Below are 13,424 nucleotides of genomic sequence, written 5' to 3'. Positions count from 1 at the left end.
CTATGTGTTTAATTAATTTTCTACAAAGGAGCCAAGAATATGCAATGGGAAAGATCAGTCTCTTCAATAAATGGTGCTGGGAAACTGCATAGTCACATGCAAAAGAATGAAACTCGACCAGTCTCTTACATCATACACAGAAATTGACTCAAAATGGATTAAAGGCCTGAATGTAAGACCTGAAACCATGAAACTCCTAGAAGAAAACATAGGCAGTAAGCCCCTTGACACTATTCTTGGCAATGATGTTTTTGGATTTGACACCAAGAGCAAAGACAACAAAAGCAAAAATAAACTACACTGGGACTACACCAAATTAAAAAGCTCTGTACAGCAAAAGAAACTATCAACGAAATGAAAAGACAAACTACTAAATGGGAGAAAATATGTGTAAATCATATATCAAATGAGGAGCTAACATCCAAAATATATAAAGAACTCACATAATAGCAAAAACAACAAATGATCCAATTTTAAAATAGGCACAGGATCTGCATAGACTTTTTTTTAAGAAGACATACAGATTACCAACAAGTACATTAAAGATGTCCAACTTCATTAATCAATAGGGAATTGCAAATCAAAACCACAATGAGATATCACCTTATACCTGTTTGAATGGTTACTATCGAAAGATAAGAAGTAACAGGTGTTGGCGAGGATGTGGAGAAAAGGGAACCCTTGTGCACTGTTAGTAATGTAAATTGCACAGTTAGGAATGTAAATTGGTGCAGCCACTATGGAAAACAATGTGGAAGTTCCTCAAAAAATTAAAAATAAAATTACCATGTGATCCAGAAATTCCACTTCTGGGTATTTATCCAAAGAAACAAAACAGTGACTTGAAAAGATAATATGCATCCCTGTGTTCATTGCAGCATTATTTACAATAGCCAAGATACGGAGACAACCTAAGTGTCTATCAATGGATTCATTTTTTTTAAAAAATGGTGTATATTCATGATGGAATATTATTCAGCCACAAAAAAGAATAAAATCTTATCACTTATGACATGGATGGACCTTGAGGGCGTTCCACTAAGTGAAGTAACTCAGAGAAAGACTAATACCATATTATCTCACCTATATGTGAAATCTGAAAAACAAACAAAAAAATCAAGCTTATAGATACAGAGAACAGATTGGTGGTTGTCAGAGGCAGGAAATGGGAGGTGGGTGAAATGACTGAAGAGAGTCAGAAGGTACAAACTTCCAGTTATAAAATAAATAAGTCATGGCATACACTGCATGGCATGTGTAAATAAGGATGTCATACACTGCATGGCAACCATAGCTAATAGTACTGTGTTACATACTTAAAAGTTGGTAAAAGTAAATTTTAAAAGTTCTCATTATAAGAAAAAACATTCTGTAACTATATATGGTGAGCAATGTTAACTAGACTTAATATGGTGACCATTTTGCAATATATACAAACATCGGCAGATTTAATGCAATCCCTATCAAAATACCAACAATGTTTTTCACAGAACTAGAACAAATAACCCTAAAATTCGTATGGAACCACAAAAGAATCGAATAACCAAAGCCGTCTTGAGAAAGAAGAACAAAGCTGGAGGTGTCACAATGCCAGATTTCAAGACATGTTACAAAGCTGTAGTAATTGGAACAGTACAGCACTGGCAAAAAATAGACACAGAAATCAATGGAACATAATACAGGGTCCAGAAATAAACCCACACTTATATGGTCAATTAATCCATGACAAAGGGCGCAAGAATATACAATGGGAAAAAGACAGTCTCTTCAACAAATGGTGCTGGGAAAACTGGGCAGCCAACATGCAAAAGAATGAAACTGGATCCCTTTCTTATACCATACACAAAAATAAACTCAAAATGGATTAAAGACCTAAGCGTGAAACCTAAAACCATGAAACTCCTAGAAGAAAACATAGGCAGTAATTTCTCTGACATGAGCTACAGAAAAATCTTTCTGGTTATGTCTCCTAAGGCAAGGGAAACAAAAGTAAAAATAAACCGTTGGGACTACATCAAAATAAAAAACTTTTGTACAGTGAAAGAAACCATCAACAAAACAAAACAGCATACTACTGAGTGGGAGAAGATATTTTCAAATAATATATCCAATAAGGGGTTAATATCCAAAATACATAGAGATCTTATTCAACTCAACCAAAAACAAAATCCAATTAAAAACTGGGCAGAGGACCTGAATAGATATTTTTCCAAAGAAGACATAAATGGCCAACAGATATATGAAGAGATGCTCAGTATTCTTACGGAATACTCAGAATTCTTAAGGCAATCCCTAATGGTAGAATCTTTAAAAAAATGATCTTAAAAAATTGAATAAACAAGCTAAAAGCAAAATCAGACCTATAATTATAGAGAACAAACTGATGGTTGCCAGAGGAGAAGGGATGGGGGTTTGGGCAACATGGGTGGAGGAGAGAGGAAGATACGGGCTTCCAGTTATGAAATGAATAAGTCATGAGAATAAAAGGCAACATGGGGCGCCTGGGTGGCGCAGTCGGTTAAGCGTCCGACTTCAACCAGGTCACGATCTTGCGGTCCGTGGGTTCGAGCCCCGCGTCAGGCTCTGGGCTGATGGCTCAGAGCCTGGAGCCTGTTGCCGATTCTGTGTCTCCCTCTCTCTCTGCCCCTCCCCCGTTCATGCTCTGTCTCTCTCTGTCCCAAAAAATAAAATAAACGTTGAAAAAAAAAATTTAAAAGGCAACAGCATAAGGAATACAGTCAATGGTATTGTAATAGTGATGTAACGGGGCAGATGGTAGCTACACTTGTGGTGAACACAGCCTAATGTATAACCCTGTCAAATCACTAAATTATACACCTAAAATTAATATAAGATTGTGTGTCAACTATACTAAAATAAAAAATTAAGTTTAAAAAGAGTGCACTAATCTTGATGAGAACTGAGAAATGTATAGAATTGTTGAATGTTGTATACCTGAAACTAATATAGCATTGCATATAATTATACTTCGGTAAAGTATTAAGTGAAAGAATCTTAAAAAATAAAACAGAAATACCAATATAAAATCATTATGTTGTATAACTGAAACTAATATAATGTTGTATGTCAATTATACCCCAAATTTTAAAAAGGATTTAAAATATTAAGTTGTCAGGTCACCTGGGTGGCTCAGTCAATTAAGTGTCTGACCTAGGCTCAGGTCATGATCTGACCGTCCGTGAGTTCGAGCCCTGCATCGGGCTCTGCGCTGACAGCTCAGAGCCTGGAGCCTGCTTCTGATTCTGTCTCCCTCTCTCTCTTCCCCTCCCCCACTTATGCTCTGTCTTTACCTCTCTCAAAAATAAATAAACATTAAGAAATTATTTTAATAAAATAAAAAATTAAGTTGTCATAAAGGGTAAAAAATGAAAAGTAGTAAATAAATGTGAGCAAGATATTTTTCAATGGCCATAGTATAATGCGTTAAATAGTTATTGAACTCTTCTGTGCCATTAAACCTTTAGTAAAAAATCATTATTTGGGGGGTAAAGAGAGTTTAGTAAAGTGCACATATATCTTAATGTAAAAAGGGAATCCTCAGTTATCTATTCTACAGACACAAAGATCTAAACTCACCTGTAAAAATCTACCCTTGAGTTTGATTGTTAACATCTAGAAGTTTGATGCTTAACTTCTGTTTTACTGATCCCCATTAGTAGCTATTACAGAAGAAAATCCAAATCAAGTTTGTACAGTCTTTCTGAATTCTCATGCACCAGATTAATTTATAGTTGTTTTTTTTTTTTTTTTTTCCTTTCACCTGAGGCCTGCTATGGATTTTAGAGCATCAACTCTTATAACAGCCAGTCCTTGGACCAAATCTGAATGATGTCAAAGGAGGCAAATCAGGGACAAATGTGGGATTCATTTCAGGCAGCGTTAGGAAGCCCAACACCAGGCCACAGCCGACCCCTGGACCTGGCACCCTCGCCCACATCTAGACTTGGTTCAGCTGAAGCCACCAGAATCTTGGTTGGCCTTTATCTAATTTCTTCTGCAAATCCAAATCAGAATTCCCACATGTACATTTCTTTATATCAACCTTGACTGGACAGGATACTCTGTTCTGATTACTAATCTGAGTGACATTTAATGGCCAAAAACAGAACAGTTGACTCACCCATAATAATTGTTGTTGAGTCTTCCTGATAATGAAGCATTACAACTTTAGGGCCAAATGAATACATTAATAAATGGCTCCATAGGAACACTGTAGAAGCTTTTTTTGTTTTTTTCTCCTAACAGAAAATATTCCTGCTATCTTCCCCCCGCCACCCAACTTCTACATAACCACTGATTACATTTTGGTACATTATCTTTCATATGCTACCTTTCACCTTTTCTTTTTTAATGCATTGTGGTCATTGTGGTTCAGTGTCTGCCTCTGGGGTCACCATATGACACTGTGTAATGAATTTAATCCAGCATCCACAAGTACTCTCTGTGTAGACCCATGTCTGTGAGCACTCTGTATCCATCTGTGTCCGTATGAAGGCTAGAATGGAAAAGCGTTCTTGAACCTCTTGCCCAAATATGCCTCAAGTCAAAAATGCACACAAAATGTGAGTGCTGACGTAAATGCTCAGTAGTAACTATAGGTTGATCATACCTAGTCCAAATCTGTTTAGTTTACAACTGTGTCCTGTTTTAATGCTTTTTAAACTATTGATCTTGGGGTGCCTGGGTGGCTCAGTCAGTTGAGCATCTGACTCTTGATTTGGGTTCAGGTCATGATCCCAGGGGGATTGAGCCCCACCTCAGGCTCTGCGTTGAGCGTGGGGCCTGCTTAAGATTCTCTCTCCTTCTCCCTCTGTCCCTCCCCCTCTTACATGCCCTCTCTCTCAAATTAAAAAAAAAAAAAAAAGCAAAAGCCAAAAAAACTATTCATCTTGAAATGCTCTATTTTTGAATATTAAGTTTCACTACAGGAGCAAAAGCATAGTGGTTCTTTCCTCTTCCTAGATGTTCATCAGGCAGTGGTGGTGGTTATAGCAACAACTAGACAGGGTTGTGTTTGACAAATCTCTGATTGCAACTATATATGAGGCACTTCAGTTTATTTTTTCTCATTTTAAAAATTTACTGTTCTACTTAGAAGTTATGTTATTAGCTGTTGCTCAGATACTGTCTTTTTGCTCAGCACAGCTCTCATTTTAACCATATTTTGAAAGATAAATGAATTACAAGTAAATGTTCCTTAACAGAATGTTCTTTTTTGTTGCTTCGTTTGCTAGATAAATAAAACTAAAAAATCTTATTCTCTTATCTAACAGTTTTGTAGAAAACCTCATATTCTCTTAAAACAGAAAAAAATGAGTATGGAAATGCATTAGATATAAGTTCTTTCAGAAAGTAAAAGCATATTAATGTTCTTAAAACTCTGATAAATATTTTGTAGCCGATTGATATAATTTGATGCATATAAGTATATGTCAAGCTTATTGTTACCAATCATGTCCCATTTTTCTTTTAGCAATGAAATTGTCACCTACCTCTTTTTCCCTATCCGTTCTTTTTTTTTTTTTAATGTTTATGTATTTTTGAGAGAGAGAGACAGAGAGAAAGAGGGGGAGGGTCAGAGAGAAAGGGAGACACAGAATCCGAAGCAGGCTCCAGGCCCTGAGCTGTCAGCACAGAGCTCGATGTGGTGCTTGAACCCGCGAACCACAACATCATGACCTGAACCAAAGTTGGATGCTTAACTGACTGAGCCACCCAGGTGGCCCCCATGGGTTCTAAAAATGCTGAGCCCCACGTGGGGCTCAAACTCACAAACCATGAGACCATGACCTGAGCCGAAGTCAGACGCTTAGCTGACTGAGCCACCCAGGTGCCCTGTAATATAAATGTTTATTAAGTGAATGGATCAACGAATGAACAAACAACTCCTCTGGACCTGTCTCCCAGATATAAAGTTTAGAACCTGAAGTACATTGTCTTTGTATCTCCTATCAGCTCTAAGGTTTCCTCATTCCACGTAAGCAATGTCTGCCTTCTTACTAGACTCCTTTGCTGTGAAATAGTCATCTTAAGGATTGTTATAATGGAATGCATTTGGATTTGGTACGCATTAGTAGTGATAATTCACCTATTTTTTATTGATCGATCTCCCTCCACTTGAAAACATTCCTTATGTAATTACACAGGAGGTCAGTGATGGGATGGGAATGGGGTCTTGTTTTTTATACTTTTTCTAATTCTCTGAAATGTTAAATTAGTTTCCCTGAATTGTTTTGGTCCAAATATGAAATGGAAATTTTTCATACATTTTTACCCCTGTCCTGAACTCAATTCTTAACCTAATGGGCTATGTATCTGTACAGGAAACATTGCTTTAATGTTTTAAAGTCACATCACCCAATTAAGTTCATGCTTGGTGGACATTTTTCACACTCCGTTTATTCTGTGTGAAATGTCCATTCCGATAAATAACGTGCCCAGGAGAATTTTGCAAGGACTTGAATAATAGCTCAACTTGAATAAGAGAGAGCGAGGTTGAGAAAAAGATGGAGAAAACATGAGAATCCCAGCTTATCTTGAATGAGGGTTTCTGGTATGGATTTATTTTGTTTTAAATCAATTGCCAGAATAACAGATATAGTTATATTCAAATTTAATTGATTTAATGGATTATTATACAGGCTTATTAAAATTTTTATCTATGAAAAAATTTTAATGATGTTGCAAATTGTTTGTAATATGGTAGCTAAGGAAACTGAAAAAAAAAATTGCATTATAGTTTCAACTCCGCTAAGGTAAAATAAATGTGCCAACATGCTAACTACAATTTTCTCTAGGTGATGAGTTATTTTTATGATGACTTTTCTTCCCTATTTTCTTCTGTATAGTTTTACTTTAAAAAACAAACTTAAAAGCCTTGCTAATAATTTCTGTTAAAAATTTAAAATTCAAATTATGATGTGTATTATTTTGTAGTATTGCAAGTTTGGGTTTTCCCATGCCTCTACTCATAGAGGAATGGCTCCATAAGAGGAACAACTCAGAGATTCAACTTACCCTACACAACCTGAGGCCATAGAAACAGGTCAAGGCTCAGTTAGAGGCTGAGGATTCAGTAGCCTCAGTAATGGGAAAGAGGGTCTTATACTATGAAGGCCAGTAAATGCAGGGCAGAGATCCCACCAACTCTCTTATCTATGTGCTAGCTACACCTGGGAGATCTTAGAAAAATAAGACATCTCAGAGTAAAAGGAACTGATAGTCTTTGTTGGGGGTGGGGGATAGGCAAATAAATCTTCCGTGTAACATGAAAGCTATATGACAAGGGGTAATCAATCACACTAAAGAGTGGATTGGTCGACTGGGTCTGGGGGAATCCAGAGGTGATACTTGAGTCTAGAGTTGGTCTCAAAAATGGAGGCAGAGTTGCAAAGGGAATAACATGAATAAAAGTCCTTTAGAATGAAACTAAATGAGGGGTGCCTGGGTGGCTCAGTCAGTTAAGAGTCTGACTTCAGCTCAGATCATGATCTCACAGTTTGTGGGTTCGAGCCCCGCATTGGGCTGTGTGCTGACAGCTCAGAGCCTGGAACCTGCTTCAGATTCTGTGTCTCCCTCTCTCTCTGCCCCTCCCCAACTAGTGCTCTATCTGTCTCTGTCTCTCAAAACATAAAAATAAAAAATTGAAAAAAAATTAGAATGAAACTGATGGTTCTGGGAATTATGATGATTTTAGTAAGGGTGGGCATAGAATATAAAAGAGATCGAGGACAAATGTGTGAGGAAAGTGGCAGGAGCTTGAGGTCTACGCCTGAGATGAAGCCCAGTGACAGTGGACTGAAGAGGAGGGTGAACTGGACAGTTGGTGAAATCTGGACCTGACAGACCCAGGTTGCTGTTGGACGTGTCGTGTGAAGGAGAGTGGAGACTGGCAGGAGTCCTAGGATTCTGGGGCTCCTTAGAGGTGTCATTGGAATAGACTTTACCAACTGAGCCATCCAGGTGCCCCTTGGAATAGGAATTACAGGAGGAGATGAAGGGAAATAATGAGTTTCAGTCTGGCATATATCGAAAATTAAAACTTCCTTCTTTCCATTCTTTCTTTCCTTCCCTTCTGTCTCTTTCTGCCTTTCCATCCCTTCCTGCTCTATCTACCTATCTATCACCTATCTATCTATTCATCTATTCATTTAGTTATTTAGTAACCTTTATTTTGCCCTTGCTGTCCATGGGGCATTATCCCAGCCACTGTCCTAGGTCCATTGTAAACCAGGCCAGTTTTTATGTATTCTCAACCATGAGGGGGCGAGAGGGAGTTGTTTTCACAGCCACAGCTGCTGGGTGTCTCTGACCAGGACATAGCTAATCAGGTATAAGACACCAAGAGCTTAATTTCTTTCAGATGGTACCGTGTAATGTATGTTTTTTTATATTGGAAACACCACTGATGGCCATTTCCTTTCTAGGTAGTGCCATTATTTCTGTTATGTTTCTGAAAGAAAATTTAAGAGCTTCAGATTTACTAGGTAAGTAATTATTTAAGTCATGTAATTATAGCACTGCTTGATCAGGAAATAAATAATATTATCCATAAAAAAAATATGTGCTTTAAAAACAGGGGACAAATTGCTGAAATGGATAAATCTCATTTAGAGGTGACCAGGATTCTTTCTTGGAGTTGCCATCTGCACTTTCATGTGAAGTATTTCTGTTTTCATTGTGCCCACTGCCCATGCTATTGACCACAGCGAATTATTATTTTATACTATTATTATGAATGTTATGAAATTTTCATGAGCATAATAAAATCCAAGAAAACATCTGTATTACCTAATAGAGTCTTCCACTTCAAAGGATGTATTTGTTACATTGTCAAGTGAAAGTCCTGCATAAAAATGAAAACCACACAAAAATTAGATGCACCAATTAACCACCTAATTTGTATTTTGCTCTTTCCAAAAACAACAGAGAACATTCCCCTTCAGATTTTCATTTAGAAAATGAAAAAACAGCTGTTAGTAGAAAATAATAACAGCCTTCCTGGCTATAAGAAGGGTTGCTATTATATAGCAGAGCCATCATGTTATTGATTACATCTTCTACGTCTTACTAGAAATATCATTTGTGAGAAGAATTCTGGAGGTTCATATTTTCTTCCTTGACAAAGTCTTCTCTGAATTGCTGCTGACATATGATAACAAATATGATACTTTAGGCACTTTAAATAAAGGAGCGGCTGCTCACTTCCAAGGAGATCACATTTTTTTAAAAATTTGAGCTTTAAATGTGACGCCAGTGTTGGTATGTTGAGCATTTGTTTTCCCTGATTGTGTTTCCCTTGAGCCTGTTGTCTTGAAAGTGTTTTCACTTTTTCTTTTTCCTCCTTGGTTTGATTCTGCTAGTAGAGTTTTTAGTCCACATCATCAAGTTTGTCATGGTTGAAATGTTTTCCCAAATGCACACATATATGCATTGTATCTTTTCAAATATATTACTTTTCTATACTCTTTTTTTTAATATATCTTGGTTTGTGGAATCATTTGGGGAAGATGTACACAATTAGAAATAAGAATGAGCAATGCCTGAGTTTTATAAATTAAAAACAAATTACATCTTACATTATTTTTCTCATTTGTCAAATGCCTTAAGGAAACTCTAAATCATTTTATCTAACATATGACATCTTTTATAGTTAATGGTTGATTAATGTTTAAATTAATCAAAAGTATTTGATGAAGAAATACAGATGGATATATAGGGAGACTTGCTAACTATTGTGAATACTGGTGATAAAAAGATGGCGAAGACGGAATCTCTGCCCTCAAATAATACAGTTGGTGATAAAATATATACATAAATAAGTTTTTTAAAAGCAGAAAGCAGTATGTATCCTAATGCCTTGAGGCTTTAGTTAAGAACAGGATCTCTCAACCTCAGCAATGCTGACATTTTAGGCTGGAGAATTCTTCTCTGCGGGGAGCCGTCCTGTGTGTTGTAGGCTGCTTACCAGCGTCCTGCCTGGCTTTTACCCATTAGATGACAGGAGCACCCTCCGCCCTAGTAATGACAACCAAAAACAACTTCAGATATTGCCAAATGTCCCCCGAGGGACAAAACCACCCCCAGTTGAGAACCACTGGTTTAGAATAAAGAGAGGTTACTCTAGTTGAGAAGCTCAGAGAGAATTTTTTTATAGCAGAGGTAACATTCGTATCAGTTCTGATAGCTGGATAGGACAGGCACGGGCAATACCCAAGCATTTGGAGGAGGGTGTACAGAGGGACGAACACAAGAAGTATTAACAAATGTGCAAAAAGGCAGGGTAAGTTTTCTATTTAATATGGCACTCAACTGCTGCCAGTTAGGATCGGGAAAAATTAATGAAAGTCACAATTATGAAAAGGGAAGAAGTAGAAATATCAGTGTATGCAGATGATTTGATTATATACTTGGAAAACCCGAGATCAACAGAACATTACCAAAAGCAAGAAACTAGCTCAATGTCAAAGGATGTAAATTAAACTCACTTTCATAGGTTCAAATCTGGATTCAACTTTCGCTGTCAGCTATGTGGCTGACATGATATTACCTAACTTCTCTAAGCCTCAGTTTGTTGACAAACATAGAAGACGGTTCTAAGGATCAAACTGGATAATTCATATAAGCACTCTGAGAAATATAAAGCCCTGTTGATGTAATTGTCATGTCTATGATCAACTTCATTCCTGAAAGGTAATATTAAAAATGTAACATAGGGAATAAGAAACAGACATATACACACACACACCAAAAAATAATAATAGTAAATTAAACCTCTATTAATTCTTTGATTCTTTGCTAATTTCTCTTATTTTAATAATAGCTAATATTTATTAAACATTTCCTCTTTCCAGGTGCTATCAGTGTTTTACATGAACTATCTCATTTAAATGTAGAAACAACCTATTTACAGAACTGATAGTTAGGTTAAATAGCTTGTCCAAGGTCATATAACTAGTAAATGGCGGACCAGTATTAATGGCAGCCTGATATAGGCATAGCGTAATGGTTGAGGGTGAGTCTCTAGTGACAGAGAACTGTGTGACCTTTCAAAGTTACTTACTCTCCTTAAGCTGCATTTTCCTCACGTTTCAAATGAAGATAATATTACCTACCTTGTAGGATTAAGTGAGTTCCTAGAGGTAGAAGTCTTAGAACAGGGTCTGTCATGTAATAAATCTTCCATGTTAGCTATGATCATGATTTTTTTTAATGTTTATTTATTTTTGAGAGAGGGAGAGGGAGAGAGTGTGAGCAGGGGAGGGGCAGAGAGAGAGAGACGCAGAATCTGAAGGAAGCTCCAGGCTCTGAGCTGTCAACACAGAGCCCGACGTGGGGCTCAAACTCAGGGACCACTAAGATAATGACCTGAGCCAAAGACAGATGCTTAACTGACTGAGCCACCCAGGCACCCCCAGCTTTGATCATTATTGCTGCTACCACAGTCACACATCCCTACACTCTAATGGTTCATCAGAGGAAACATTGATTAGGATATTTTTGCAAACTTCAATAATTCAGCTAATATTTTCCACAATTCTAATTGGGTATTTTTGCCTTCCTAATTTAATGCTTTGTGAGTAGGGCTCTGTAGCTGATCCCATATTTGTTTTGGACTATAGTTAAAAGTGATCAATTCTTAACTTTAATCTGTTGTCATAGGAATAAGAAAAATTGTAGCCACCTATTTCATACCCATGCCTCCAAGAGCAAGTCATAAAATTATCTTGATCTGAAATGTAATAACCCATTTCATACTTACGGAGAAGGATTTTTCCCCAACCTCACTCAGTAATGTGTTAAATCACATGTATTTTCTTTGTGTCTGTATTGTTGTTGCCTTGGGAAAATTTAGCTCTTTCTGTTAAAAGCTAAAAATGCATTTTTTTTTCTTTACAGGGACTAAAACCAAACAGAGAAGAGAGTAGTTAGTGGCTTAAAAAAAAAAAAAAAAAAAAGATTAGCATATAAGCATGCTAAAAATTAAATTGTCAAAATGTGCAAAAGAAAATCATTTATTTTTCCCTGCCTCAAGCAAATGAAAGTTTGTTTTTCATGATGGAACAAATGAAGATTTTTTGGGCCATGTGGAAACAAGCTGAACTAATTTATTGCCAAATGTTGCTCTGTGGCTATGAAGCTTTTCACCACTAGCCTCAAAAAATGACCTCACAAAAGCTATGTCTGAAAGGAATTGCCAACTATTATTAACTCAATGACAGGGTTTGGACTGTGCTCTGATTCTTAGTGGATTAATAACTTTAAATTATTTTAATGATTATTTTTCCTTTAAAAAGCACCAGATTTCTCTCCCCTTCATTCAGCCAAAACCTATAGTATTTCCCCCTCTCTCCTCCCTTAGTCATCACAAGTACTAAATCTAATAGGCTGTGAGAACCTAGTTGACTTAAGTCCAGATAGTATCATCATAAGAAAAAAAAAATGACAGTCAATTCATCAGTACTCTTCAGAGACCAGTAACTTGATTATTTTAAGTCACCTATAAATGGTTTCCCTGGATAGAATGTCAAGAGATTAAAAATGACATGAAGACCATCTCTTTCCTTCTTTCTTCCACACCAAATGGTCAGCTTGATTTAGGGCTAGTATCTAGAATACTAATCTAGCCAAACAAACCATCATTTCTGGTTGAGGGAACAGATTGGCCATTTTGGTTTCAGGGTTGCCTCAAGAATGGGAGACTTTCTGGTGGTAGGTTCAGGACTATTTGGATTCACTACATTATTGAGACTTCCCAATCCAGGGCTTCTTTAAGATTTAAGTATGATGGAGCGCCTGGATGGCTCAGTGGCTTAAGCGTCCAACTCTGGATTTCAGCTCAGGTCATGATCTCACAGTCATGATCTTAAGGTCATGAGATTGAGACCTGCGCTGGGCTCCACACTGGGCAAGGGACCTGCTTAGGGATTCTCTCTCTCTCTCTCTCTCTGCCCCTCCCCCAGTCACAGGCATGTGCATGCTTGCTCTCTCTCTTCCTAAAAAAAAAAAAAAAAAAAAAAAAAAAAATATACATATATATATATATATATATATATATGGCGCTACTATGAGCCTGAGGAATCTGGAGAGATTGTTCTGAGGGGAAGACATCCCAAATGGTTTGGTGTTAAGGGAACCAGTTTATTCTGTGACTCCTGGTCACAAAAGCAACAGCGAGACCCCCATTGATCAGGAGACATACTATAAGGACCAAGAGAATTAGACGCAATATTTGTGTTGGAATCAGGTTAGCTGAACGTTAAAAAACTCTTAAGGCTACCAGAAGTCAGGTCAAGCCAGAGTCCAGAAGCTAGACACTAGTTAATTAACACTAGCTGGCATCCAGTTGGGGAGTGGGGTATTTCAGGTTTTACCTAAGGGGAAGGGTGGGTTGGGAAACCAGA

The 13,424-nt window shown here is 37.2% G+C and overlaps 1 protein-coding gene across 6 annotated transcripts in view; it reads left to right on the top strand.

The window, feature by feature from the left end:
- NIPAL2 (NIPA like domain containing 2) overlaps nt 1-13,424 on the top strand; it is an 85,160-nt gene that overhangs the window by 36,111 nt on the left and 35,625 nt on the right. For all 6 annotated transcript variants that reach the window (XM_019822583.3, XM_023248756.2, XM_023248757.2 and 3 more), the window contains one exon: nt 8,448-8,507. In XM_019822583.3, the coding sequence (XP_019678142.3) occupies nt 8,448-8,507 (60 nt within the window). The remainder of the gene's footprint in view (nt 1-8,447; nt 8,508-13,424) is intronic.

The sequence above is a fragment of the Felis catus genome, chromosome F2, assembly GCF_018350175.1.
Source record: "Felis catus isolate Fca126 chromosome F2, F.catus_Fca126_mat1.0, whole genome shotgun sequence".
Lineage (NCBI taxonomy): Eukaryota > Metazoa > Chordata > Mammalia > Carnivora > Felidae > Felis > Felis catus.
Note: the sequence above shows the minus strand (reverse complement) of the source record. Positions and strands in the feature narration are given on the sequence as shown.